This window comes from Macaca mulatta, chromosome 15 (genome assembly GCF_049350105.2).
Source record: "Macaca mulatta isolate MMU2019108-1 chromosome 15, T2T-MMU8v2.0, whole genome shotgun sequence".
Taxonomy (NCBI): Eukaryota; Metazoa; Chordata; class Mammalia; order Primates; family Cercopithecidae; genus Macaca; species Macaca mulatta.
In genome coordinates, this window is record NC_133420.1 from 100734806 (window position 1) to 100760770 (window position 25965).

Below are 25965 nucleotides of genomic sequence, written 5' to 3' on the forward strand. Positions count from 1 at the left end.
AAAGAGGGGAGATAATCTTTTGTTATGAATATATTTAGTAAGGAAAAGCAGCTGACCAGGTCTCCTCAAATAACCTACAAGATAGACTAGACTGAAGAAAGAAAGAAAATCTCAATAACTTTAGAAATAGGCAATTTTAAAGAATGCCTACCTCCTTCCTGCCTAGTGCAGGCAAGTCTTTCATTTACAAATACAATGCTATGGCCTAAAGTAGAATCTGTATTTATGAAGATGAAGACGCCTCCAAATAAAGGAAGATCCAAAAGAAATGAAGCTGGGAAGGGATCACATACGTGACTTCATTCCAACATACTGTCAAATGTACTCACAACTGAAGTGGATAGATTGCTAACCCTTTTTCACTTTTTGCTACCAGACTTTCCCCTCTCTCAAAGATAAATTCTCTTACACTTTAAACAAAAAGTGTCAAGAGATTATACTTCAGGTAAGTTAATTTGCAGACCATCAGGGTTGGAAAAATGATAAAGCATACCTTATTCTCGGGGTCTAATCAAATCTCAATCCTGACTGTGCATCAATATTATGTGTTGAGTTTTTTCTCAAAAAAAAAAAAAAAAAGGCCAGACATGGTGGCTCACGCCTGTAATCCCAGCACTTTGGGAGGCTGAGGCAGGTGGATCACCTGAGGTCAGAAGTTCAAGACCAGCCTGGCCAACATGGTGAAACTCCATCTCTACTAAAAATACAAAACTAGCCAGGTGTGGTGGTGAGCGCCTATAATCCCGGCTACTCGGGAGGCTGAGGCAGGAGAATCTCTTGAACCTGGGAGGCTGAGATTGCAGTGAGCCGAGATTGTGCTATTGCACTCCAGCCTGGGCAAGAAGAGCGAAACTCTGTCTCAAAAAAAAAAAAAAAAAAAGAGAGAGAGAGAGATGGCAGCAATTCATCCTAGATATGCTAAGTATTAGTATCTCCAAGGAAGGAGTCCAAAAACTTTTGATTCTGTTTTATTTTGGAACTAACACAGGTTATTCTACTGCACAGTCAAGGCTGACTATCACCATCCTAAGCTGCAGGCAGAGATCTACATGAGCAATCTCTTATTAATGATGATGATGATGATGATGACCCAAAACCTCTTGTATTCACTCAGGCAAAACTCAACAATCAGATGACCATGTTTACCCAAGCAGGCAGGAATCAGGTGTAACTAACACCTTCTGCAGCTCTCATAAGGACACGCATAGTTTTGTGTAGAAAATAGATTTTCCCTTTTCTTACCTATGACACCAAAGGGTTTCATGTCCTGGGTAGGAATCAATAAGATCAGTGCTGAATTCAACTTCTTCTTCTAGAAGATGGTGAAGATTAATCCTTGGTTCCTCTGTTGAAACTGCTGCTTCTTCATCTTTTGGAAGAACTAGCGCTGGCTCACTTCTCAAAGGATTTTGCTCCATCACAGAACTGTCTATCACAGTTTGGCTAATCAAAGACTTTAGCAAAAACTGGCGGTAGTGAAATCCACTGTGGTCTGAAACGTGCATAGATGCCCAATGTTTAGTAGAAGACAGTTCATCAAGAAGAATCTTGTAAGAAGAAAAAAGGGAAGTAAGAAGAAGAGTTCCGAAAGGTTCTTCTTTCTCCATTATTGCCTCTGATTTCTCTTTGATTTGTTCCTTTTTTGACAAGACCATTCTTACCAATATTTTGTACACAATGTCCAGCACAGTGCTCTCACTTAGTGGAAGTTTAATACATGCAAATTTTCTCTTCCCCATATAAAAGTGATAGATTTTTTTTTTTAAGATTAAAGAATTTAAGAACTCATTTGTCATCCTTGCCTTAGACCTTGACTACTCACATTCTGATTGATACACACAGAGAAGGAAAGACAAATTCTAAAATAATGATGAGCATTAGGGTATTCATTTACAAGTAATGCTGATGTAAAAGGAAAAATATAAACTCAGATTACTTTCATATAAACTTTATTTTACATTTAATAAATGTGTATAATATCTAACTTATTCTGTCTTCAACAATAGGCTCAGTGAAATTATTTGTTCTTCAGTATAAGTGCCATGAGGGCAGAGACCATGTTTGTCTTGTTCACTACTTAATTATAAGGGATTAGTAGAAAAACATGATGCACTAATAATAAGAATGTTTCAAGAGCTCGTGACTTTAACTATTTGTCTCAAACTTATTTAACAATAATAAATGGGTTTTAAAAGAAATGAAATAAAATTCAGCAGTAAATTGTTTAAATCTTTGTGATACCAATATCTTGCAAACTGAAGAATTTCAAATGAAATGCTTTTTTAAAAAGCAGCACTTATGCAAAAATAATTTATTTGAGAGTGTCTTGGACAGGTAGCAAACATAAATCAGTGAAAGGTATATCAAGTGCCTACCACGTTCCATCAGAGGATTTTCAGACCAGCTAAGGAAAAAAGATACACATTTGTGAACAGTTAACAATATAGACAGCATAATGCTGAATGCCACCTTTACCTGTCTGTCAAAGGTCCCAGACAAATGCCTTCTCCTGTACCATGATCTTTTTTCCATTTCTTACACCATTTTTCTTCCCCGGGAATCTTTCCTTTTCCTGAACCCCCACAGTACTTATGTATTGTATCACATTTATTAAAGAATTTCAGTGCATCTCTTCATTCCCATTAAACTCAGTGAGTGGGGGCTTTAAGATATTTATTCATTGCTATTTGATACTTCAATCCTCCTATACCTACTGACATCAGAGTGGATACATAAATATTTTATGAAATGAATGAATGAACAATTTAATAAATAAGGCAAATAGTATAAAGGAGTAAGATTACTTCCAGCCAAGACAGTCAAGTTGTATCAGTGATATGTTTTAAACATCTCCTTTAAGTTCCAATGAGTTTATTCACAGCCACCTAAATTTATTACAGAGGTTAGAGCTGGCAAGTCTCTGAGAAATGGAAAACAGTATCTTTATTTGATTTTAAAAGGCGAGCAAAAAATAGCACCAGATAAACTCCTACCTGAAATAAAAACTAATCTTACGTTTATTACATTTTTGAAAAGTAAACCTGTAGAACATTCTGGCTATAATACAGCAGCTTTTTTATTTTGGCATGGCTTCTTAGTATGGATTGAAAAGAGTACTCTACTTATTTAAAGTGAACTTATATAATATGAAAAACATTTAGATTATTTCTAACTGGATATTTCTATGTATAAAATTGCAGTTTATTATTTAATTTTGAGGCAAAAATGGCACATAAATAAAAGATGTTCTGGCTGGGTGCGGTGGCTCATGCCTGTAATCCCAGCACTCTGGGAGGCTGGCGGATCACCTGAGGTCAGGAGTTGGAGACCAGCCTGGCCAACATGGTGAAACCCTGTCTCTACTAAAAATACAAAACTTATCAGGGCGCAGTGGTGCATGCCTGTAGTCCCTGTTACTTGGGAGGCTGAGGCAGGAGAATAACTCGAACCTGGGAGGCAGAGGTTGCAGTGAGCCAAGATTGCTCGACTGTACTCCAGCCTGGGTGACAAAACGAGACTCCATCTCAAAAAGGAAAAAAATATACATATATTTTCAACAAAATCACTTTCTTAAAAAAATTATTAGGCTTTTAAAGAGAAAATTCACTATATTCTTTTCCCTAAGACATAAAGATGCATATTAAATGAAAGAAGAAACTTTAACTGGAATTTCAGGGCATTTTCTTGTTAGAATAAAAAGATATAAAGATATAGGGAATGATTTTTTTTTAAAAAGACAGCAATTACTTTTAAGTGATCCAATTAACTTTTAAGTGATCTAAAGATACTATATAAAGATATGGCTTTAATGTACGGTACTGATGGGATAAATGACCTTTATGTGATATACCTTAAATATCTTCCTTTTCCTATTTCCATATGAAAACATGAGTAAGTGAGTAAATAAACTACAAGAAAACTGCAGATGCAGGGCTATGAAAAAGAGGGATAACATGTTAAAAATGAAAGACTACTAAAAATACATATGCTGTAGGTCCTGTAAACTTTTAAAAATAACATTTGGGCTTTCTTCTGATTATAAAAGTGATACAAAATGATCAATATAGAAAATTCCAATAATACGGAAAAATATAAAAAAGCAAACAAAAATCCATTATTTTGCTGGCCAGAGATCACTACTTGTAACATTCTGGCATAAAACAATCTTTCAGGTTTTCTTCTATGTATGCACATGCACAGAGTTTATTTTTAACAAAAATCTGGGATATTCTTTTGTACTAATTTTATTCCACTTCAATTATAAATATATTCCTATGGCATTAAATATTATTTTATAATTTTTAACTCATAAAATATTTCACCCTCAGGATTATCAGAATTTAACCATTCCCCTGTTTGTTTCTACTCTTGTTTAAGTAACACTCATATATAAATCTATGTACATATCTAATTATTTAGGAGAAATTTCTAGAAATATACTTGCTGGAACAAAGAAAAAAACTTTATAAGGTTCTTAGCACATACTGTCAAAGTGCCCTGCAGAAAGGCCATATAATTTATACTCCTATTGGAAGTACATGTTAATGCTTATTTCCTAAATTCATCATCAATACTTTAATCTTCACTAATTTAATAAGAATCACGTTTCATTTTAATTTACATTTCCTTAATTATCATTAAGGCTAAATATCTTTTCTTGTGTGATTACTTTTCCTTTGTTTCTTCATTTATGAACTGCCTATTTTGCCTAATTCCCTACTTTTATGAATTGTCTAATTTACTATTTGTGATAGTCATTATTTTTCTTATGAGTTTGTAAGAGGTCTTTACATATTAAAGATACTAAGTCTCTATTTGTCATATGTGTTGTAAATATTATTTCAGTATATTACTGCAACTGATTTTTAAAATTCTTTTCTTTTTTTTAAAGATTTGGAGTCAAGTAAAATTCTTTTTTTTCTTTTCTCCCTCAGGTCTATTGAAGTGTAAATGACAAATTAAAATTGTGTGTGTGTGTGTGTATATATATGTATATGTGTGTGTATATATGTATATATGTGTGTATGTCACATATATACACACATATACATACATATATACACACACACACATACATATATATGATGTACGGCATATTGTTTTTATGTATACACTGTGAAATGATTACCACAATCAAGTGAATTAACATATCCATCACCTCACATAGGTTATTTTATTTTTTGTGATAAGAACATTTAAGATAACGCTCTTAGAAATCTTTAGGTATACATTATTAACAGTAATTACCATGTTCTACCATTAGACCTCCAGAACTTACTCATCCTAACTGAAACTTTGTACCCTTTAACCAGCAACTCCCAATTCCCTACCATAACCCTACTCCTGCAATCACCATTCTACTCTCTACTTCCATGAGTTCAACTTGTTTAGAGTCCACCTATGAGTGACACCATGCAATATTCATCCTTCTGCGCTTGGCTTATTTCACTTAGCATAATGTGAGTCTCTTTTTTCTTCATATGTTTTTATTCCATTTAAAGTTCAATTTGGTATTTTAGATTAAAAAAAAAAAAAACCTAACTTTCTATTTTCTAAAAAGTCAATCAATTGTACCAGCATCACAAATTGAACAAGGAATCCTTTCTCTAATTATGTGAAATGCCATATTCATCATTAATAAATATGTACATATTATGTACTGGAATTTGTTTCTGGACTTTATATTCTGTTCCATTACTGAGTCTATTTTTGAAATAGCATCACAATTTTAATTATTCTGTCTTATTAAACATTTAAGTATCTAATGGTAGAGTGTTCCTTATCGTTTTTCCTAACAATTTCTCAGGTATTCTTTAAGCTTTATTCTCTCTAATGTACTTTAGAATCATTTCTGAAGTAAAAAAAAAATCAGTGTTTTTTAATATATTCACAGAATTGTGCAATCATTGCTGTTATCTAATTTCAAACGTTTTTACCACCCCACAAAACCCTGTTCCTATTAGAAGTTATACCCCATTCCCTCCTCCCCAGCCTCTGGTACCCACTAATCTGTTTTGCCTATTCTGAACATGTTATATAAATGAAATCATACAATATGTGGCCTTGAATCTGACTGCTTTCAATCAGCATGTTTTCAAGGTTCATCCACATTACAGCATGTATCAATAGTTCCTTCCTTTTTTATGGCCAATATTCCATTGCATGGATATTCCACATTTTGTTTTCCATTCCTCAGGTGAGGTGTTACTTTTTGGCTATTATAAATAATGTGGCTATTAATGTTCTCATACAAGATTTGGTATGGAATGTGTTTTCACCTCTCTTGGGTATATACCTAGGAGTAGAATTACAGTGTCATATATGGTAATGCATGTTTTTCTCCAAGAATATGATATATATAAACTGTAGTTTTATTAATATATAGTAATTCTATGTTTAATTATTTGAGGAAATGCCAAACTGCTTTCCACAGTGGCTATACCATTTTACATTCTTACTAGCCATAAAGAAGGGTTTCAGTTTCTCCACATCCTAACCAACATTTATTATTGTCCATATTTTGCTGTGAAGTGGTATCTCACTCCCTGTGGTTTTGATTTGCATTTCCCTAATAGTAAAGATGTTGAATATCTTTTCCTGTCCTTATTGGTGACGTGGGTATGTTTTTTTTGGAGAAATGACTATATGTGCTTTTTTTATGTGAAGCCCTATATTAACTTGTAATTTGCCAGTAGTAATAAACTACCTGACTATGAGTCTTTCCTGCCACACTACCCTCAAATATAAATATTTTAAAATTTACTTAAATGTCTGTTTAAGCATGCAGACATCAGAGAGAACATAAAATAGAAAATTAGTGTCATAATTCCACCCCATACTACTTTTAATCAATCTTTATTCTTTAACTTTTTTCTGACTAGAAAATGCTTTTATAAAAAATACAAGAAAAAAATCTATAATATTGTTGTGTGTATGTATAAATACCTGTTGAGCATTTATCATGTGCCAAGCACTGTTCCAAACACTTTAAAGTATTTGCAGTCTCATTCAATGCTAATAAATACATTAAAAATTGTATTAGGCTACTGGGTGCGGTGGCTCATGCCTGTAATTCCAGCACTTTGGGAGGCAGAGGCAGGTGGATTGCTTGAAGTTAGGAGTTCAAGACCAGCCTGACCCACATGGCAAAACCCCATCTCTGCTAAAAATTAAAAAATTAGCCGGGCGTGGTTGTGGGTGCCTGTAATCCCAACTACTTGGGAGGCTGAGGCAGGAGAAGTGCTTCAACCTGGGAAGTGGAGGCTGCAGTGAGCTGAGACTGTGCCACTGCCCTCCAGCCTGGGCGACAGAGCAAGACCCTGTCTCAAAAATAAATAAATAAATAATAATATTAGGCCTACCCTAATATAATCTATTGTGAATATTTTCCTTTAAATCATCTTCTAAAATATAATTTTTAGTCATAACAAAATATTCCAAAGTGATGGACTGTAATGTAACAACTCCCTCATTATTGAAGGGCTACAGATTTTCTAGTTTTTCACTACTACAAATGCTACTTTTATACATCAAACTTCTATATTTAATAGCCAGTGTTTATTGAGCACTTAGTTAAGGCACTTTGATAGCCACTTTATATGAATCCTCCAATTCAATTTGCATCACTCAGTGAGATGGGAATTATCGTCACCCTCTTTTTCCGGATGAGAAAACTGAAGGTATAAGAGGCTAAGCAACTTCCTCAAGGCTGCACAGCAAATTGGTGGTAAAGCCAGAATGCAAAGCAGGTCTACATGACCACTGAGTGAAGCCTCTAATCATTCTACCATACTTCATTTTCCATTATTTCTTTATGATGAATTCCTGGAAGCAGAACTCTAAAAATAACACCCTATTTTAAAAAGTGTGATAAGTGCTGCCATGTTGCCCTTCAGTAAGATTATAACAATTTGAATAATGCTTATTTTCATACTCTTACTAATACTTGAGGCCAGCACTTTAAAAAGTCATTTTCAATTTTTTAAGTTAAAAAATGCCCGCTCATTTCATATATATTTTTAAGCTGATCTAGACTACTGGTATTTTTGTGATTACTTCCTGTAATAGACAAAGCATAGCAGTAAATGTTCTAGGTGGGCCCAATGGCTTATAACAACAGAAAGGGGATTTGGTAAATTTAGGACTCCTTACTGATAACAAGAGCAAGAGATGTTGCAGTGGCAAGTGGGGAATGGAAGAATGGTAAGTCCTCCTCCAAGGGCAGGTCAAGGAAGGGTGATGACATCTGAGCCCAAGAGTGGACCCTGGCAGCTGAGCTCACCATTAATGAGTTATCCTTACCACCAGATAGTCTCAAGTAACCAAGAATTTCACTTTGGCCCCTTGTTCCTGATTTTATGGAAATGCCACTTGAAAAGGTTCACATCACGGCAGAAAAATTTCCAAAGACTTCTCAGTCAACCTGTGCCTTCCTTTTTATCTCCAAGCCTCCTCATATCTTTTTCCTCTTCCCACACACCATCAAGTCATAGATCTGAGATGACCACCAAGCACTCCATATCCCTGACTACCCACCAAACAACTTGTAATCACGCCTCCCGACTCAATATATCTTCCTTCCTCCGGCAGCTATTTCCAACAAGCCCATCCTAGATGAAGAACCATTTTTCTGTGCTCCCATTGTATTCTGATGTTTTGTAATTGCTGGTCTACTTTCTCCACTAGATTTTCAATTTGTTGAGAGCAAACACTTTTGTCTTACTGCCATACCCAGTATACAGGACAGTTGGTGGGTATGATGGGTTTTATACTTTTTCATGAATAAACTGCACTGAGTTGATCAAGCAAACTGGCAGCCAATTTTCTATCTCTAGAGGAACAGAGAAAGGAACTAAAATTGAGTGAACCTCTATTAGATGCCCAGTAATTTACATCCATTAACTCAATTAACTCTCACCATAATACACTGAGGCAGACAGCAGAGTCCCTATCTTATAAATGAAAACAATAAAACCTTGCTTTCCACATATAGCTGGTGGGGCCAAAATCTGAACCTAGGTTGATGTGATTTGAAGCCTTTGCTCTTTCTATTCCATTAGGCGGCCACCCCTCCTGAAACTCAAAGCCACATAAACTGGAAGTGGAAGGCTTCTCTTCCAGAATTATTGGCTTAAAATCCTCTGGAAGTAAAAAGTCTCCTATTTGTCCTAGCCAGGAAACAAAGAGGGAAATGGGAGCATGGGAAGAGGGATGTAGGAAGAAGAGGGTGGTAAGTTAAAATTATGTAACACTTCCCCACTTATCTGAAAGCACCAGCTGGGGCACTTCGATCTTCAACTTGACCTCTTTTAACTGTCTCAAGCCTGAGAAGCTTTTTAGATGAGCACCCTAGATTCTTATGGCACTGTGACACCATCAGAAAAGAAAAACCTGAGACACTGTAGTATATTAAGAAGGAGCAAAAGGGACACCTGGCTCTCATTCTGATGAATAATAAGTGGTACAACTGTAGCTAAGTCTAAGCCATTAAAATTCTCTGGAAATCTCCATCTCCTCATTTCTAAACTGAAAGGATTAGGCTGTGAGAGTTTGCAAACTGGCTCTGCATTCAAATAACCCTGAGTCAGTGGAAAATACTGATCTCTAGATCGACCCTCATTCTGTCTTAGTAGGCTTGGAGTGGGACTTAGGAATCCCCAGGTAATTTACAGGCTCAGCCAATTTTAAAAACACCTGGGTGAGATCGTCTATTCCCTGCCCTCCTCTCCCTCTTTTCAGAGGACGAAAGTGTGAAAAGACAGCCAGCTGACTTAGTATATTGTCACATAACCAAACACTACCAAGAAATAGCAATTCCAGTTCTATAAGGCTTAATAATCCCTTCCTGTTTCAGGATAAATTGAGTTATGCTCAATCTTCCTCAATTGGTTAAACCTGCCTTTGCTTTACCACTGCACTAGCCTTAAGACTGCCAAAAACAGCACTGGTGGGGAATGCAAGATTTTCATTGAATTACAGGGTTTCTCCAGAGGTAGCAGCTGTCACGATTCTCTCAAGTTGCCAGACCATCAGTTTCTCTACTCCTTCAAAGCTCTTCTGAGGATGAACTACTACCAGAAGATTTTAAGGGCAGACAGGCAGTCTGCCCAGGAGACAATAATATCCCTACCTTGACATCTAGCTTGGCCAAGTGCTGTAAAACCCAGATGCGATGGGACCAAGCATTATAGTTGCTTGGGTATCTCCCTGCTGCTTCACCACAGACCTCCATCTCTTCTTGTATGAGTCGCTGTGCCCTTTCTGTGGGAATTGTTCCCAAGTTTCCTTTGGTCATAAAGGAAGGCAAGGAGGTTTCCTGAATTAGCTGTTGTAGCACCCATCGCCTGTTAAGGTAGCATGTGGGAAAGAGAACACAGAAAGAACATAAACCAGAGAGAAAAAGAACCAGTTTTCATTGTCCCTAATTTAATTTCCATTCAGAGACAATGCAAAATAATACCTGTTTATAAGTCCAGATTTTTGGAGATGGGGAGGGGTTGTTTTGTTTACGATGATATTAAATTTAGCAGTATGGATGAAGGGTGGAAAATGGATAAACAGGAAAATTAAAAAAAACTTTAAAATCTGTAATACAGAGAATGTCATTACTTCTAAAATGACAATCCCAAAACTCCACTTGGCCAGGACAGGTAAAGGCAATTGGTGTGTGTGTGTGGTGGTGGTGGTAAGAGGTTATAAATTAATGGCTGATAAATACTACAAGGAGTCATGATTCACATCTTTAATTATATATGCATGCCTCACCCTATGTGCATTTGTTTGCAAACAAGAAGTTGCATTCTGATAGCTTTCATTCAGCAAAATTCTGTATTTATAGTATAAAATCTGGAAAGTAACAAATACAATTCATTAAACCATTAAGGAGGTGTCAAAATATCCTTAACCACAAATTCTCCCTTTGTCTATTTAAGATTTGCATTAGCATGTATTTACATAAAAAACACTAAATAGTGTTTCAAGCTACTTAATGGGTTTCGTTTGTACCAATAATTTACTGATACAAAAGCATTTTTTAGACTAAAGATTTCAAACCCAAAGGTACAGGAAACTGAGTAAGAAAACTCATTTTGTCATTTTAAAATAATGGAATTTCTTATTTAACAAAACATTGCTTGATAAAAAAATTAGACAAGGCAATAAACTGATGGATGCATATCTGACAGTTCCTTTCCCCTGCCACCATCCCTTTCCAAACCCCCATACACACAGTCATACACCTTTCTGTGGTATACTACCTCAATTTCTAGTCATGAAGAAAATACAACTGACTATGTGGTTTGGAAGAAGCTGACCTGCAATGTTAACTAAAGGCATGATTACCACTAAAACACCTTGCACTGACATAAGATCCTAAAAATGCCCAGGATTTAAGAAAAATTAGAGTGGCTTAATAAACTGAGAATTTCAGAGTAACTTCTTTATTGGTATTGACCAGCAAGCCCACACCATCCCACTTTGATCAAATAAGAGTAGTTACACAGGATTCATCAGGAAGATGCTTCCAGGTGGCCAGGATTTTGAGAGACCTAAATTGCATTCTGGTTATCTGTCCCAGGCTTTTAACCTAAAAATGTTCTTTGCATGTATGGTTTTTAGCAACTTTAGCGCAGGGTACACAGCATTCACCTCAGTTGCCCTTAGCTTTCTCTGTAAGTTAATTTTAATAACCACAACCATCACCACCACCATCTTTACCAGGAAAATAACCAAATGCTTTTAAAATCCATGTTGCTCATTACAGTTGAGTATCTATAAATGCAATCTCCACAACTGCTTCAAAGAGTTAATAATAGCTAATATTTATTATTTAATATGTGCCAGGCACTGTGGGAGTGTTACATGCATTAACTCATGTAAACTTGACTGTTAACTATATGAGCCAGGTGTAACTATTATTCTCATTTTACACACGAGAAAACTGAGGCTTGGTGAGTTAAGTAATTTCCCATGAACACTTAGGTAGCAAGTTATATAGCGCCTAGATTTAAACTTAGGTAACCTGACTTCAGAATTCATGCTCTGGAACCAATATGTAACCTTGCCTCTCACATGTCATGTTTCTTTCTCCAGCCATTCTGAATCCTAAGTAAGAGTACTATGTTTTAAGTTAACCACACCTGTGAATCCAAGTTTCTGGACTCTTTGGAAACTTAGTTAAGGCGAGTTTTCCCAGATGTAAATCCTTAATTGGATTTAAAGTGCCAGAGAGGATTAGCTCTTTCCTGTAAAAAAAAAAAAAAAAAAAAAAAAAAAAAATTAAACATTACTTTTTTCTTACAGCCAAAGGTTCTACATGGCTTTTAATATAGCCTCATTGTGAAGTGAATGTCTAAGAATTTTAAAACAAAAAAAGAAAGAAAAAAAGCCCAAGCCACTCTGGGATACAAAACACTCATAAATGTGACATGCAGTAATCAAGAATGTATTCTCATAATCCCAATATAACAAATTAATAAGCAGAAAGAGAAGGTCTTAAATCAACAGGTGAAATGTTAGCTATTTGTGTGAGGGCAAAGGGGTTTTCTGGCCTATCTCATTTCCGAAAGTTATGAGACCTGATAGTCGTATCTACAGGGCAAATCCAATACCAATCAAGAATTGGTCTAGTTTCCTAAATAGGACTTGACATCATCTATTTCATTACAAAACCACACATACAAGAAACACAATATGGTTGGGGAATCACTATTCTAACCAAATTACCATTTTTTATTTTTGAATTTTCCCTATCACACATACATTTTAACATATAATTGTATATCCTGCTCTCATTATATCTTAAGAATTTTCCCATGATTCTATATAATTTTTGTAATGAACATTTTAAATGATCAAATAGTTTTCATTCAGTAGCTATGCTTTTCCCTTATTGTTAGACATTCAGGTTGCTTCAAACTTTTTGTTATTTTAAAACAAATCGGGGGGCGTGGGGGGGAAAAGCTTTGTGCTTATGACTTCTTTCTTTTGTATTCTTACTTTGGATAAGTTTCCAAAAGAGCTAACAACAGGGTAAAATACTTACATGGCCCTTGATATACTAGGCCATTCCTTTTAAAAATATTAATATAAGCAGAAGTAAAAGCAATGTAATGTTTTGGTTGTTTTTAAAACTGTTCAAGCCCAACCAAAGCTTCAATGTAATCAGTTGTCCCTTGGTATCTTGTTGGGGCTTAGTTCCAGGACCTCCCACGGATACCAAAATCTGCGAATGCTCAAGTCCTTGATATAAAATGTGTTGCTATATAACCTACATACATCCTCCCATATACTTCATATCATCTCTAGGTTATTTATAATACCTAACACAATGTAAATGCTATATAAATAGTTCTTATATTGTTCAGGGACTAATGACAGAAAAACAAAGTCTGAATATGTTCACTACAGAAAGCAATAGTTTTCCCAAATATTTTCTATCTGCAGTTGGTTGAATCCATGGATGCAGAACCTACGGATACAGAGGACCAACTATATAAAGAATGTCATACAAGAGCTTTCCAGGCCGGGCGCGGTGGCTCAAGCCTGTAATCCCAGCACTTTGGGAGGCCGAGGCGGGTGGATCACGAGGTCAGGAGATCGAGACCATCCTGGCTAACATGGTGAAACCCCGTCTCTACTAAAAATTAAAAAAAAAAAAAACTAGCTGGGCGTGGTGGCGGGCGCCTGTAGTCCTAGCTACTCGGAGGCTGAGGCGGGAGAATGGCGTGAACCCGGGAGGTGGAGCTTGCAGTGAGCCGAGATCGCGCCACTGCACTCCAGCCTGGGCGACAGAGCGAGACTCCGTCTCACAAAAAAAAAAAAAAAAAAAAAAGAGCTTTCCATACCTGTTTCTCAGGTAAATACAATTTACGTTTAATTTCTCAGGTAAGTTTTTGATAAGTGCTGACATTACACTCTCACTGAATTCTCAATGTATCTACAATTTTATAATAAAATCAGATCATTTGTTATTATTTATTAATCTTAAAATGTCCTTCCTGTGGTAGGGCTGATAATTCGTTTATTTTAGAGAAGTTTAAGCCAGAGAAAACCAGAATCCAGCTCTTACACCATATCTACTTAGATGAATTTAATTTCTAAATACCACAATACATTTTCTTTCCAACAGTGACATACTATTTATAAAGTTTTATTTCATAAAGAAAACAACTATTTTCCTTCAATGTTCAGGAAACCAATTTGTCATTATGTATATAAAATATATATATATAAAATACATTTTTTTTCTTGGAACAGCCAATTGCTTTTGCAGTCTTGGATTCTTTTCCTTCTGAAATCAGTAACATTTTGTTCATACAGTAAGTCAGGATATCTATAAAGTAAAAGGAGGAAAATATTGCTCTATGTAATTTTAACCACTTTTGAGAGCAATGTTTCTCAAAGTGAACCCTGACTGCAACATCAGCATCATCTGGAACTTACGTGAAATGCAGAACTCAGGCCTCAGCCCAGACCCCACTGAGTCAGAAACTCAGGTGGGCACAGCAATACACGTTTTAAAACAAGCTCTTTAGATGATGCCCATTGACTGGGCATGGTGGCTCACGCCTGTAATCCCAGCACTTTGGGAGGCTGAGGCGGGTGGATCACGAGGTCAAGAGATTGAGGCCATTCTGGCCAACATGGTGAAACCTTGTCTCTACTAAAAATAAAAAAATTAGCTGGGCATGGTGGCGTGCACCTATAGTCCCAACTACTTGGGAGGCTGAGGCAGGAGAATCACTCGAACCCAGGAGGAAGAGGTTGCAGTGAGCCGAGATCGTGACACTGCACTCCAGCCTGGCGATAGAGTGCCACTCCATCTCAAAAAAAAAAAGATGCCCATTAAAGTTTAAAAAACAACTACTATAATGAATTGATTGTATTAGGCTTAATTTCCATTTGCTAAATTTAAGACCTCTTATTTATAACTGCCTACCTTTATTCCCATATATAAAGGGAGATAATCAAAATTTTCTTCAAAAAAGAGGCACTTACCCTATAACTGAGTTTTGACAAAGTTTCTTAACTTATGGGCACTCCCTTGGGCGACCACTGAGGTACAGAATTTAAAAAAAAGAAAAAGAAAAAAAATATGGGCACTCTGGTAATATCTTTATTTTGAATTAAGCAGCATTTTTGGGAAGACATCTTAGCTTGAAACAACCTCAATCAATGTTAATATATGGACACTGAAAAAGATCACCCGATGGCATCAAGCAAAATTTTTATATCAATGTGATAAACATTGCTAGGGGTAGTACTGAACATTTGTAGGTGTTGGATATTGATGAAACAAGTTTTTCAAAAACCATTTAATTCTAGCACCCACATTTTGGTTTCTAATACCATTCTTTAATGATGTTAGAAATGGCTGATTCTAGGACCAGGACAGGAAGTACACAAGATGAGCCTGGAGCATCTTATAGAGCCAGAAAGTAAGGAAGTGCTCAAAAATACATGGTGGGATATGAAAAAGGGACACGGGGAGCAACCGAAAGAGCTTCCAGTGGCCACAGCTGGAATGATTTCAGCAACAAAATAAATAACATAGTATTGGATTATACCCCAGAGTATCAAATGGCTATCCATCAGCCCACTGAAATGAATGAATATATAAATAGGAGACAATAGACAAATATGATAGGTGGTAAAGTTAACAGCAATCACATAATCGTTTTTTATCTATAAAAAAATTTTCCCTAATACCTCAATTTTTTTTTTTTTTTTTTTTTTGAGACGGAGTCTTGCTCTGTTGCCAGGCTGGAGTGCAGTGGCACGATCTCGGCTCACTGCAACTTCTGCCTCCTGGGTTCAAGCGATTCCCCTTCCTCAGCCTCCCAAGTGGCTGGGACTACACGTGAGCGCCGCCACACATGGCTAATTTTTTGTATTTTAATAGAGGTGGGGTTTCCCCATGTTGGCCAGGATGGTCTTGATCTCCTGACCTGGTGATCTGCCCACCTCAGCCTCCCAAAGTGCTGGGATTACAGGTGTGAGCCACCACGCCTGGCCAAATACCTCAATTTTACAGACGAGGAAACTGAACCCTGGAGAAGTTCAGTAACTTGCTCAGGTTTCTTAGCTCAAAATGTCAGAACCAAACATCAAATCTGCATTAAATAAAGTTACCAATTTAAACCAATAGGCTATGAGTACAGAACATGAATCACTGGAGTTTGGCATCAACTATTCTAGTTGCTCAAAGGTGTTTTGCTTACTCTAAGTACAGAGACTGATGAAGAAAATAGGACATTATTACTAAGTCAATCTCTTTCATCAGGTAAATCACCAATTTTCAAAGCAAAAAAAAAAAAGTAGCAGTCTTCTTTCTTTAAAAAAAAATAACCAGCTAAAATTTTAAATTATGTGTATCACTCACTGTAATCACAGGAGGTTAGTTCAGAAACTTATTTTTGCCTCTATTTCCTTCCCCTAAGATTGCAACATCCACAAATTGAACTAGACGTCTATTGCATTATCCTTTAGCAGTTTGAAAAATGCAGTCAAAAATCACTCAATGCCTTCCAGGATTAATATAGAAGAGATCCACTAACAATTAAAAATAAAGTTCTGTGTATTTGATATGCAATAGAGACCGTACAGGGTTAGAGAAGTTTCCTATGAAGTTAGCAGTTTGTTGTTCAGAATGTACCTATGATTCGATGTCTTTATATGTCAATCAATCTTACTAATACATATTAAAATTTACTAAAAATATCCACAAAGGATTTTTAAAAAATCAAGATTCCCTTTCTACTCATCTAGCACAAAACCTTACTAATCATCTAACTAGAGTAATTTTCAGGATGAACCATCATAAACACCCCTCAAGTTCGATTTATGGAGCAACTTCCCTTCATAAGAACAAACCACACATATTTTTTTTTAAGTTTAATAGAATCATAAAAAAATTCACCTAATTCAAATCTTTTATTTCACAGATAAAAAAACAAAACTCTTGAGAATCAGAAGTTATACTCAAAGTCGGCTGCTAGTTAACTGATGAAACAGGACTAAGTTCCATGAATCTTAAGACCAGGTTTTTTCCTCCTATGCTCAACTGGTTTATAGGATATACAATGAATAACATGTGTGTATACACATAGGTATACAGGTGTGTGTGTGTGTGTGTATGTACCTATCTATGCATACATGCTATGCTAGTGAGAATTTTTTTGTTGAAGGAGTTTTGAATTCCTCTCTATAGGTGAGGAATATAAGAACATGAATAAAAATGGCATTCCTACTTCCCTATTACTCTGATTTTTTTTTCACTGAATTTGATTTCTGTGCCCAATTTGCAAACTGCATATCTATTATGTACAGGCACTAGAGTTAGATGCTAAGGAAACAAAGGGGAAAAAAAAAAAAGACATGGTCCCTACCCTTAAAAAAGCTCTGAATTTTAAGTTCATGGTACCTTCCTAAAAGTCTCCTTTGCTGATTCTTCCTCATCTTGCAAATGCTAGAACGGTGCTGTCCAATAGAAATATAATGTGAGTCACAAATGCGAGTCATATATGATTTAAAATGTTCTAACAGCTATATTAAACACAAGTATAAATATATTTAATTCAATATATCCAAAATATTATAATTTCAACAAGTAATCAATATAAAAATTATTAATGAGATATTTCCATTTTTTGCTAGTCTTCAAAACATGATGTGCAGTTTATCACTTGTGGCACATCTCAGTTGAGACTAATCACATTTCAAGGGCTCAATAGCCACATATGGCTTTGTGGCTACTGTCCTGGATTGTGCAACCCTAGAAAACTAGAATGTCTCAGGGCTCAGTCTTTGAACTGGTTCTTGTCTCTAGCTATGCCCACTCTTTTAGTGATCTTAAAACAGTTTCATGGCTTTAAAACCATCTATATGTTGGTAACTGCCAAGTTTACATCTGGCCCAGACCTTTTTCCTGAACTTTAAATTAATATACAACTACTTGGACACAAATCTAACATGTCCCAATCTGAACTGTTGACCTATAACAAGCACCCCCTACCTAAATCTACTTCTCTTCCAGACATTGCCATTTCAGTAAATGGCAATTCCATCCTTTCAGCTACTCAGGGAAAAAGCCAGAGTCAAGCATGACTCCCTTCTTTCTCATCCCATACACTTTCCACTACACTGCAGTGCTTCTCAAATACCAGTGATATAATGTTATATGCCTCACAAGCCAACCAGTTATGCCGACTGCCCATTACTCGCCCACCCCAAAAAATGAAGGAAAAATAAAAGCATGTAACAAACAGTATACTGTAACTCAACATGACAATTTATATTTCAGGCAAGAAAGTTTATGAAGACATCACTACACAAAAAGGGGCAAAATGCATATTTAGAATTGTCACAGATATAAAGAATAGGTAGAAGAAATAAGTGTAAGATGTTTTATATTTCGTTTTCAAAAGCTAACAACTTATGGGGCTAATATGTCTTCAGAAATTTGGACAAACTTTATCATATCACTAATGAAAATGACATACCTCACGTTCCATGCAGTGGTAAAGTCTGGGTTTAGAAGCAGCAGGGTACATGTGACATCTATCAATTCTAAAATAAAGAGAAGTCATATTAAAAACAAATAGTCCTACCTTTGAAAGCTTGGCTTCTCATTCTTTAAGGTTCTCTTTCTCTCTCTCACATTATACTAATATATATCTCATGTCATACTAACTTTAATAATAAATACGCTCTTCTAAGCTGTCAGGGATATGAAGATTACCCTCAAGACCCTCTCCTACTTTTGGTAAGTGTAACTCTCTTAAAAGCTGACACAAACAATTTTACAATATGCCTATAAGGAATAATCTAATTAACCTCTTCCTTTTTTTGGTGCTTTTTGGTACTAATTTAATATTTACCAAGGAAAGAAACAAAATTTCTATGCCACTATTCATTTAACTTCACAAATATCTCAAGTATTGACGGTGTGCGTGAATTTTCAAAAGGAAAAAAAAAATCACTCAGAATCCAACCCACTTAACATAATTCATTTACAATCTCCTGCAAAAATTATCCTTTCTTGCACGTATTTTTACATAGGTATAGCAACGACAAATGTACAACTTTGTTCTATATATTTCACTATTATTTCATATGTATCCTCCTATATTACTACAGTATGTATTTTTAACAGTTGCGTAACAATCCCTTAGTCCTATGTACTATCAATTACCTTACTCTTTAGGCTGTTTCCTGTTTGTTTCTAATGTTATAAATAATACTACTATAAACATTTTTAAACAAACTTTTTGTCTTGTAGGCTATTTTCTTGGGATATATTTCCTGAAGCAGAACTACTATGTCAAAACAACATAAAACTCAGTATGACTCCTACTAAGCATTTCCAGATTGTCTTTAAAATGGACTGTATCTATTTATACTGCCAAAAGGAACATGAGTGTACTTATGTCCCTATAACTGACCTATATATATTTTTAGAAATGAATGTGACAGATAAAAAATTACAAATTCATTTATTTTAATTTACATTTGCTAATAGGAACATTTTCATTGCTTATTACATATAGTTCATCTTATGAACTGGCTATTCACATTCATTAGCTATTTATTTACCATGGTTTGACAGAATTCCTATATATTCAAATAAGCACCATAAGCCTGTATTTGAAAGAACAAAATTAGCAAAGTTTAGACATATTGTCTTTGTCTTACTAAAACTGAAAAGAATTCTAGGATTAAGGTTATCTATCTAGGGGCACAGTACTAAATTAAGGCAACCCTATCAAGCTCTTATTAAATGCCATGTAATAAAATAATAAAAATAATTATTACCATTTACTTAGCATTACTGTGTATGAGGCATCGTAGTAAGCACTTCATTTTATATTATTTCACTAAATCCTCATAATCACAATCCAAAATATTCTTATCCCACTTTACAGATAGGGAAACTGAAATTCTGCAATTTAAGCAATTTGCCCGTAGTCACCCAATTAGCATGTGGCCAAGTCAACATCAAAATTGTTTCCAACAAGTCAATTATGCTGCAAACAAAATGTCTACCCATAATAATTGGGACATTTTCAGTGTTTAAGTAAAATATAAACTTTTTAATATCTAAGAGCAAATACACATAAACACATCCAATAGTCATTTTAAAATACTCTAGTTAACAATAAAATCAATTATTTTATTCTATCTTAATAGGAGATTAACATTTACTTGGGGCCCATGATTTCATTCCTAGTGAGCATACTGAAATATTCAATTCCAACTAGCAACAAACAGTAGGATCAGCACACATTTATTTTGACCTCTAGGTCATTACATACATTACAACACGTTATGCCTATGAAGAATAATTAACCTCTTCATTTTTTTACTTTTAGTAGTTTTTGGCACTAAATGTTTATCAAGAAAAAGAAATACAATATTCTATGTCACTATTTAGTTTAAATCCATAAATATTCCAAGTATTGACTATGGACAAAGATTAAAGTAGGCCCTTAGGACTGAGTGCTTGAATGTAATGATAAATAAGACCTAATTTTGCCTCTAGGTTATCCTCAAGTTGGAGAGACTATATAAACAAATAATTATATAAGGCAAAATAATTATGAAGTAGAAACATAAACCACATTTTGGGGCCCACCAAAAAAGCTGCAATTAATTCTTAGTGGAATTATACATGGAAAACTAAATAAATAAAGTGGTCACGGCACCACCTTACCATACTGGAAAAAGTATGAGCAAAGATAAAAATGCATGGAACTTCACACACAGTTTGCTCTCCAAGAGATTATGGATACCAGAGCATGACTACAACACAAGGTAGTGGTAAAATGTACCAGGAAATGAAGCCTTCTGAAACCTGGTCTCAATCTCCTGATCAGCTTGGCCTTCCATTACTTTCCCTCACAGGTTACATTCCACCTGAGTCAAACCCCACTATCCTATGAACACACCTCCTACCCGCCTACCTTCTTTTCTCTGAACAGAATTCAGATTTACCTGCTTGCTATTCTTTCTGCCTCATGTCTTCCCATCTCCTAATATTTAACAAAAAAAATGTTTAAAGCCTTTCCTAACCTACCTAGTTGGAAAAAATCTTTCATCTCTTTTTTTTTTTTTTCCTTAGAGATGGAGGCTCACTTTGTAGCACAAGTTGGAGTGCAGTGGGACAATCTCGGCTCACTGCAACCTCTGCCTCCCATGCTCAAGCAATTCTCATGCCTCAGCCTCCCCAGTAGCTGGGACTACAGGCGCGTGCTACCACATCCAGATAATTTTTTGTATTTTAGTAAAGACGGGGTTTCACCATGTTGCCCAGGGTGGTCTTGAACTCCTGAGCTCAGGTGATCTGCCTGCGTCAGTCTCCCAAAGTGCTGGCATTACAGGTGTGAGCCACTGCACCTGGCCTCATCTCTGTTTTGTGTGTATCTTACTTTTGTTACTTACATAAATACTGTCCTCTTAATTGGACCATACATTTTTTGCAGGCAGGTCCTCTCTAATACATCTTCAAATTATTCATTCACTCAACAAATTTTGTAAGCATCTACAATAAGCCAGGTATTGAGCTGGCTGAAGATGAGTAAGCACAGTCCCTGGTCAAAAGCAGCTCCATGTCTGACCACAGCTCAAAGGAGTGGTAAGAGGATAAGCCTTCCTTAAAGCCATACTACCTGGGTTTGAATCCCAGCTTCTCCACTTACTACCTACATAACCTAACCTCTTGGAACCTCAGTGAAACAAGGATGGTAACATCAACCTCATGGTGTTGAGAGCAATGAAATTCATTCCACTTCTCCACAGCTTTTTGACACATAGTGAGTATTCAATATATTGTTCACTTAAACGCCATCACTAACTGACCAAGAAATGAGTATTTTCAAAATAAGTAAGGAAGTCTGGAATAATGAGGAGGTTGTTCCCTTAGTAAAACTGTCTAAATTTCCAAACTTGTAAAATAGGCAGCAATAACAAAAAAACCCTTCATAGTCAAGTAGTTACATGGAAAGGTTTGTAAATGATGGGAAAGCCTCTGGAATTTCTTTTGACATCTACAATTTTCTAAAAAGTGATTATTCTACCTAGGTAAACTGGCATAGTCCCTTGGAATCTCCCTTTTTACATTAAAGAAAATATGTCTGACCAATGGTAGTTGCTGTTTGTTTGTACTTCTAACACAATTCCCCTCCTCCCTCCATCATAAGACAAGAAGTTCATCCTCCATGAGAGACTTCTGTACAGCAGCACAAGGCAAAAACTGACACAGCAAGTACTTAAGTCCCCGCTTTTCATTTTATGGTTATGTGAAGATACAGGAAGACTTATCAAAGTAACATTTCCTCTACTGGCAGGTCCCTCCCTAATAGAACAACAGCAGCTACCGGGTTCAGACACAGCCCAGCTCCATTACTTACTGGGAATTCTTGGGCAAATCACTTAATCTCTCTAGGCCTTACTGTCCTTCTCATATGTAAGATGGAGCTATCATGGGGATATTAGATGACTAAACCCTTGAAGTGTTAGTACAGTCTCTGACATACAGTAAGGACTGAATGGTAATTCCTGTTACAAAGCCTGTATTTCCTAGTCCAGTTCCACAAATGATATTGGGACTGGATGCCTCCAGAGGGAGCAAAAGAACCTCCTAAGCTGGATAAGCAGTGACTGCTGAGCAGAGGGATACTTTTTGACTTTTAAGAGTCTTGGAATTTAAAACATCAACAGCCTTGACCACCATCAGTGGTACCTAGTAACATATACAACCACAAGCCGTTCTCTTCTCCTCTTTCACAAACTGCTAAAACTTCCTCATTCAGGACTTAGGTTCAGACAAGACTTCCTTCAGTAAAGATTCTAGTCTGATATAAAAGATAGGGGTAAAGTGCAATGACAGAAATGAGAAAGGACTAGGAGAAGTAACTAGATTAGAAGTATCAGACATAATTAAAGAATGAGATCCTCACAACAACCCTCTGAGGTCTTGATTAGTATTTCCTTCTTTTGGTGTGCAAATAGGAAGAAAGAGGTTAAGTAATTTGCTAAGTCATTGTTAAGTGACTTCAGTGTGCTGACGAGTTCAATTTAAATCCAGGTCTGCTGTCCTGCAAAGCAGATGCTCTTTCACTCTACCACACTACAGGCAATTACTTTGCCTTCTGCAGATCAGGACTGAAACAAAGACCTGAAAAAGAACATGTATAATCAATGGTTGTAACTATTTCACTCTCTCAATTTCATCAACAATATACCATTTCCTCTGCAGTTTCACCAAAAAGATATGAGCTATTGAAATCTCGAAAGTCTCTTGAAATTAAACAGGTCTCTCTCCAAACACTAGAACATATACCAGCAAATAAATGTTTCTTTGTTACACACACTACAATATATGCCTAACCCATCGTCATGTCACAGGGAGAAAAAGAATCGGGGCACATTATACATAGAAAAGTAGCTAAATTTCAGATATAACAGGGAGAAGATAAAAGGATGCTACAGAAGTTGGAGAAAAATCAATATGCTTTTCTTGCTGCACTGCATTCTAGAAATGGCCCAAGGCCAGTAGTCACCTGGTAATGGTCACTGGATTTGACAACTGTCTCTAACAGAGAAAGGTTTTCGTGCATCTAGAAATAAATTCAAGGCCAACTTGAATCAGTAATTCTTTTCCTCCAAAATACATTCAGGTTACCACAAGAAGTGAAGCTTGAGGTAAAGCTATATGGTAAACACCAGAGAGGCCTTGTTTATTATAGCACACAGTCACGGAATCAATAGCCAGATTAAGCTAAAACCTCTTGCTTACAAACTCTTATTACTCATTTGACAAATGTCTGTTGAACACGTAAAGGTTCTGAGTAAACAAAAATGATCCACAATCCCTTTTCCTATAAACTCACATTCCAGCCAGGAAAAAGGTTGTTTAAATAATCAGCTAAAATACAGTGTGACAAGGGATACTATTATGCAAGCCATCTGAATAAAGGGCTCCCATAAGAGAGCAGAGAATAATTTTTGCTTCCTGAAGCAGTCAAAAAGGCTTCACAGTGTTAAGTGTGTGCATGTGCATGCACGTGCATGTGCTGGCAACCACACTGATAATGCCAACATTAAGACATGAGCCTGGCCTCAGCAAAGGCATGGAAGTAAGGCAGTAGTACACATAGAGTCAAAGAATGGAAGAATGTTGCTTGTGGCTGCAATGAACATATGTATCAAATAGCTGCTAACATAAATGCTTCTAGGGTTCAAATGAATGTCAAAAAAGCACCAAAGGAAATTTGACAAGAAGTGTCAACTAACACTCTGCCACAGTGTCTCAAGAGCTTGAAAAGGCTGTGATAAACTGGAACAGACGTGCCCAGTTAAGAAGAGTAGAGGCTATATGTCCCAGCCAATTGTTGCCAGGTAGAAAGTCGTATACTCAACCAAGCCTTATGATTTTTCAAATGAAGACAGAAATCAGATTTATCCAACTAATAAAAAGTAATTTTTAAGACATTATACAAGCCACACCAAGTTGAGAATCTGCAACCTCTGATGCTGAATATAAACTGGAGGAAAGACTGGGGACAGACTGTGAAGGGCCTTGAATACCATGCTAAGGAGTTTCAACTCTACATTGATCCTGTGTGTATCATGAAATACGATGAGCATATAATGTATTCCAGAAAAGCGTCAGTCAAACTGTTTTTAAGAAACGCTGTTCAAGCATGTCTGAAATGACTGGCTACTGGCATGATGGACATGGGTCACAAAAGAGCCTGGAAATTGGGTAGACCGGTTATGAGGTAATAAAATTTGTCTGGATGAGAAATAACGAAGGCCTGGTCAGCCAAAGAAATGGAGCGCAAAAGATAGCTTTTAAAGAGAGAGCTCAGATACAGACTAAGTGAGGGCTGTGGAAAAGAGAGAGGAGCAAGAAAAGATGGCAGGAGGCACATCTGAAGAGTTGCACCAGAGAGCTCTGTCCAGAAAGAACTCCAATGCTGTGGTCTTCCCTCCTGCTTCTTATTTCTGTTATGGATTTCTCAAACATCAGAATTACAGAATCAGTCCTCTCCCAAACTGAATGTGGGTATTACTATCGCAGACTTAAAAAACAAACAAACAAAAGTCAATCTCTAACTAACTAAACAGGGATAATTCTTAAACATCTAAGGAATTCAGCAGGTTAATGAAAACAAGAATTCAGTTTGGTTAGGAAGAAAAAAGTGTATCCCAGGAGTAAAGGTCACCTTCATTTGCAGAATACATTTTTAGGTAGATGCCTAGGATTCTGGCATGATTGATCACACAGACAGACATTCAAAAACTGTTACTGAAATTGTCAGCTTTCTTCACTTGGGCCTTCTTATATGTATATTCTCTATAACAGTTTTAAAGGTGTAGCATTTTAATGAAATAATTGGTTTTTCCTAACATTTTTGACATGTTTTTCTTAGCAAGATTCACCTCTGTGCTCTAATTGCTTCAGTTCATAAGTCTGGCAGAATACTCTTTTATTTTCAGCATTTTCAGATATATTTTTCTGTCAAACCCAAAATTCACTTCCTTATATTTACTGATAATACAATATATAACCTGAGTAGTATGTGATACCATACTATCCATCCCCCTCAAAATAGTGAAATCAAAAACTGCTTCCATGAGGACACAGGCTAGGATCAAATCAAAAGCTGCTTTCGTACACATGCACAGTTGCATCTGAATTCAAAGTTTAGATGCCAGCTATTTGTGTGAGTGAGCTTAACCATTTGATCTTCTGCAAGGTTCCTCTTGAGCCTATTAAAACTACGTGGTAAGAAGACACAGCAAAGCCTGCAATACAGCGTCCAGAAAGACAAAAACAAGAGAAATGAAGAGGACTTGGAAGACCACAGAAAGAGGGTAGGTTGAGCTAGCATACATAAATGGGCAACTATAGCCTCTCACTTTTTAAAATTCAGTTTCTTTTCTATAAGATAATCATTCTAT

The 25965-nt window shown here is 36.2% G+C and overlaps 1 protein-coding gene across 4 annotated transcripts in view; it reads right to left on the reverse strand.

Moving 5' to 3' along the window:
- Positions 1-25965, reverse strand: part of PTAR1 (protein prenyltransferase alpha subunit repeat containing 1) — a 49511-nt gene that overhangs the window by 12933 nt on the left and 10613 nt on the right. For all 4 annotated transcript variants that reach the window (XM_015117787.3, XM_015117786.3, XM_077965078.1 and 1 more), the window contains 4 exon segments: positions 18501-18567; positions 12138-12242; positions 10130-10343; positions 1243-1547 (listed from right to left, as the gene is read on the reverse strand). In XM_015117787.3, coding sequence (XP_014973273.1) covers positions 1243-1547; positions 10130-10343; positions 12138-12242; positions 18501-18567 — 691 coding nt within the window.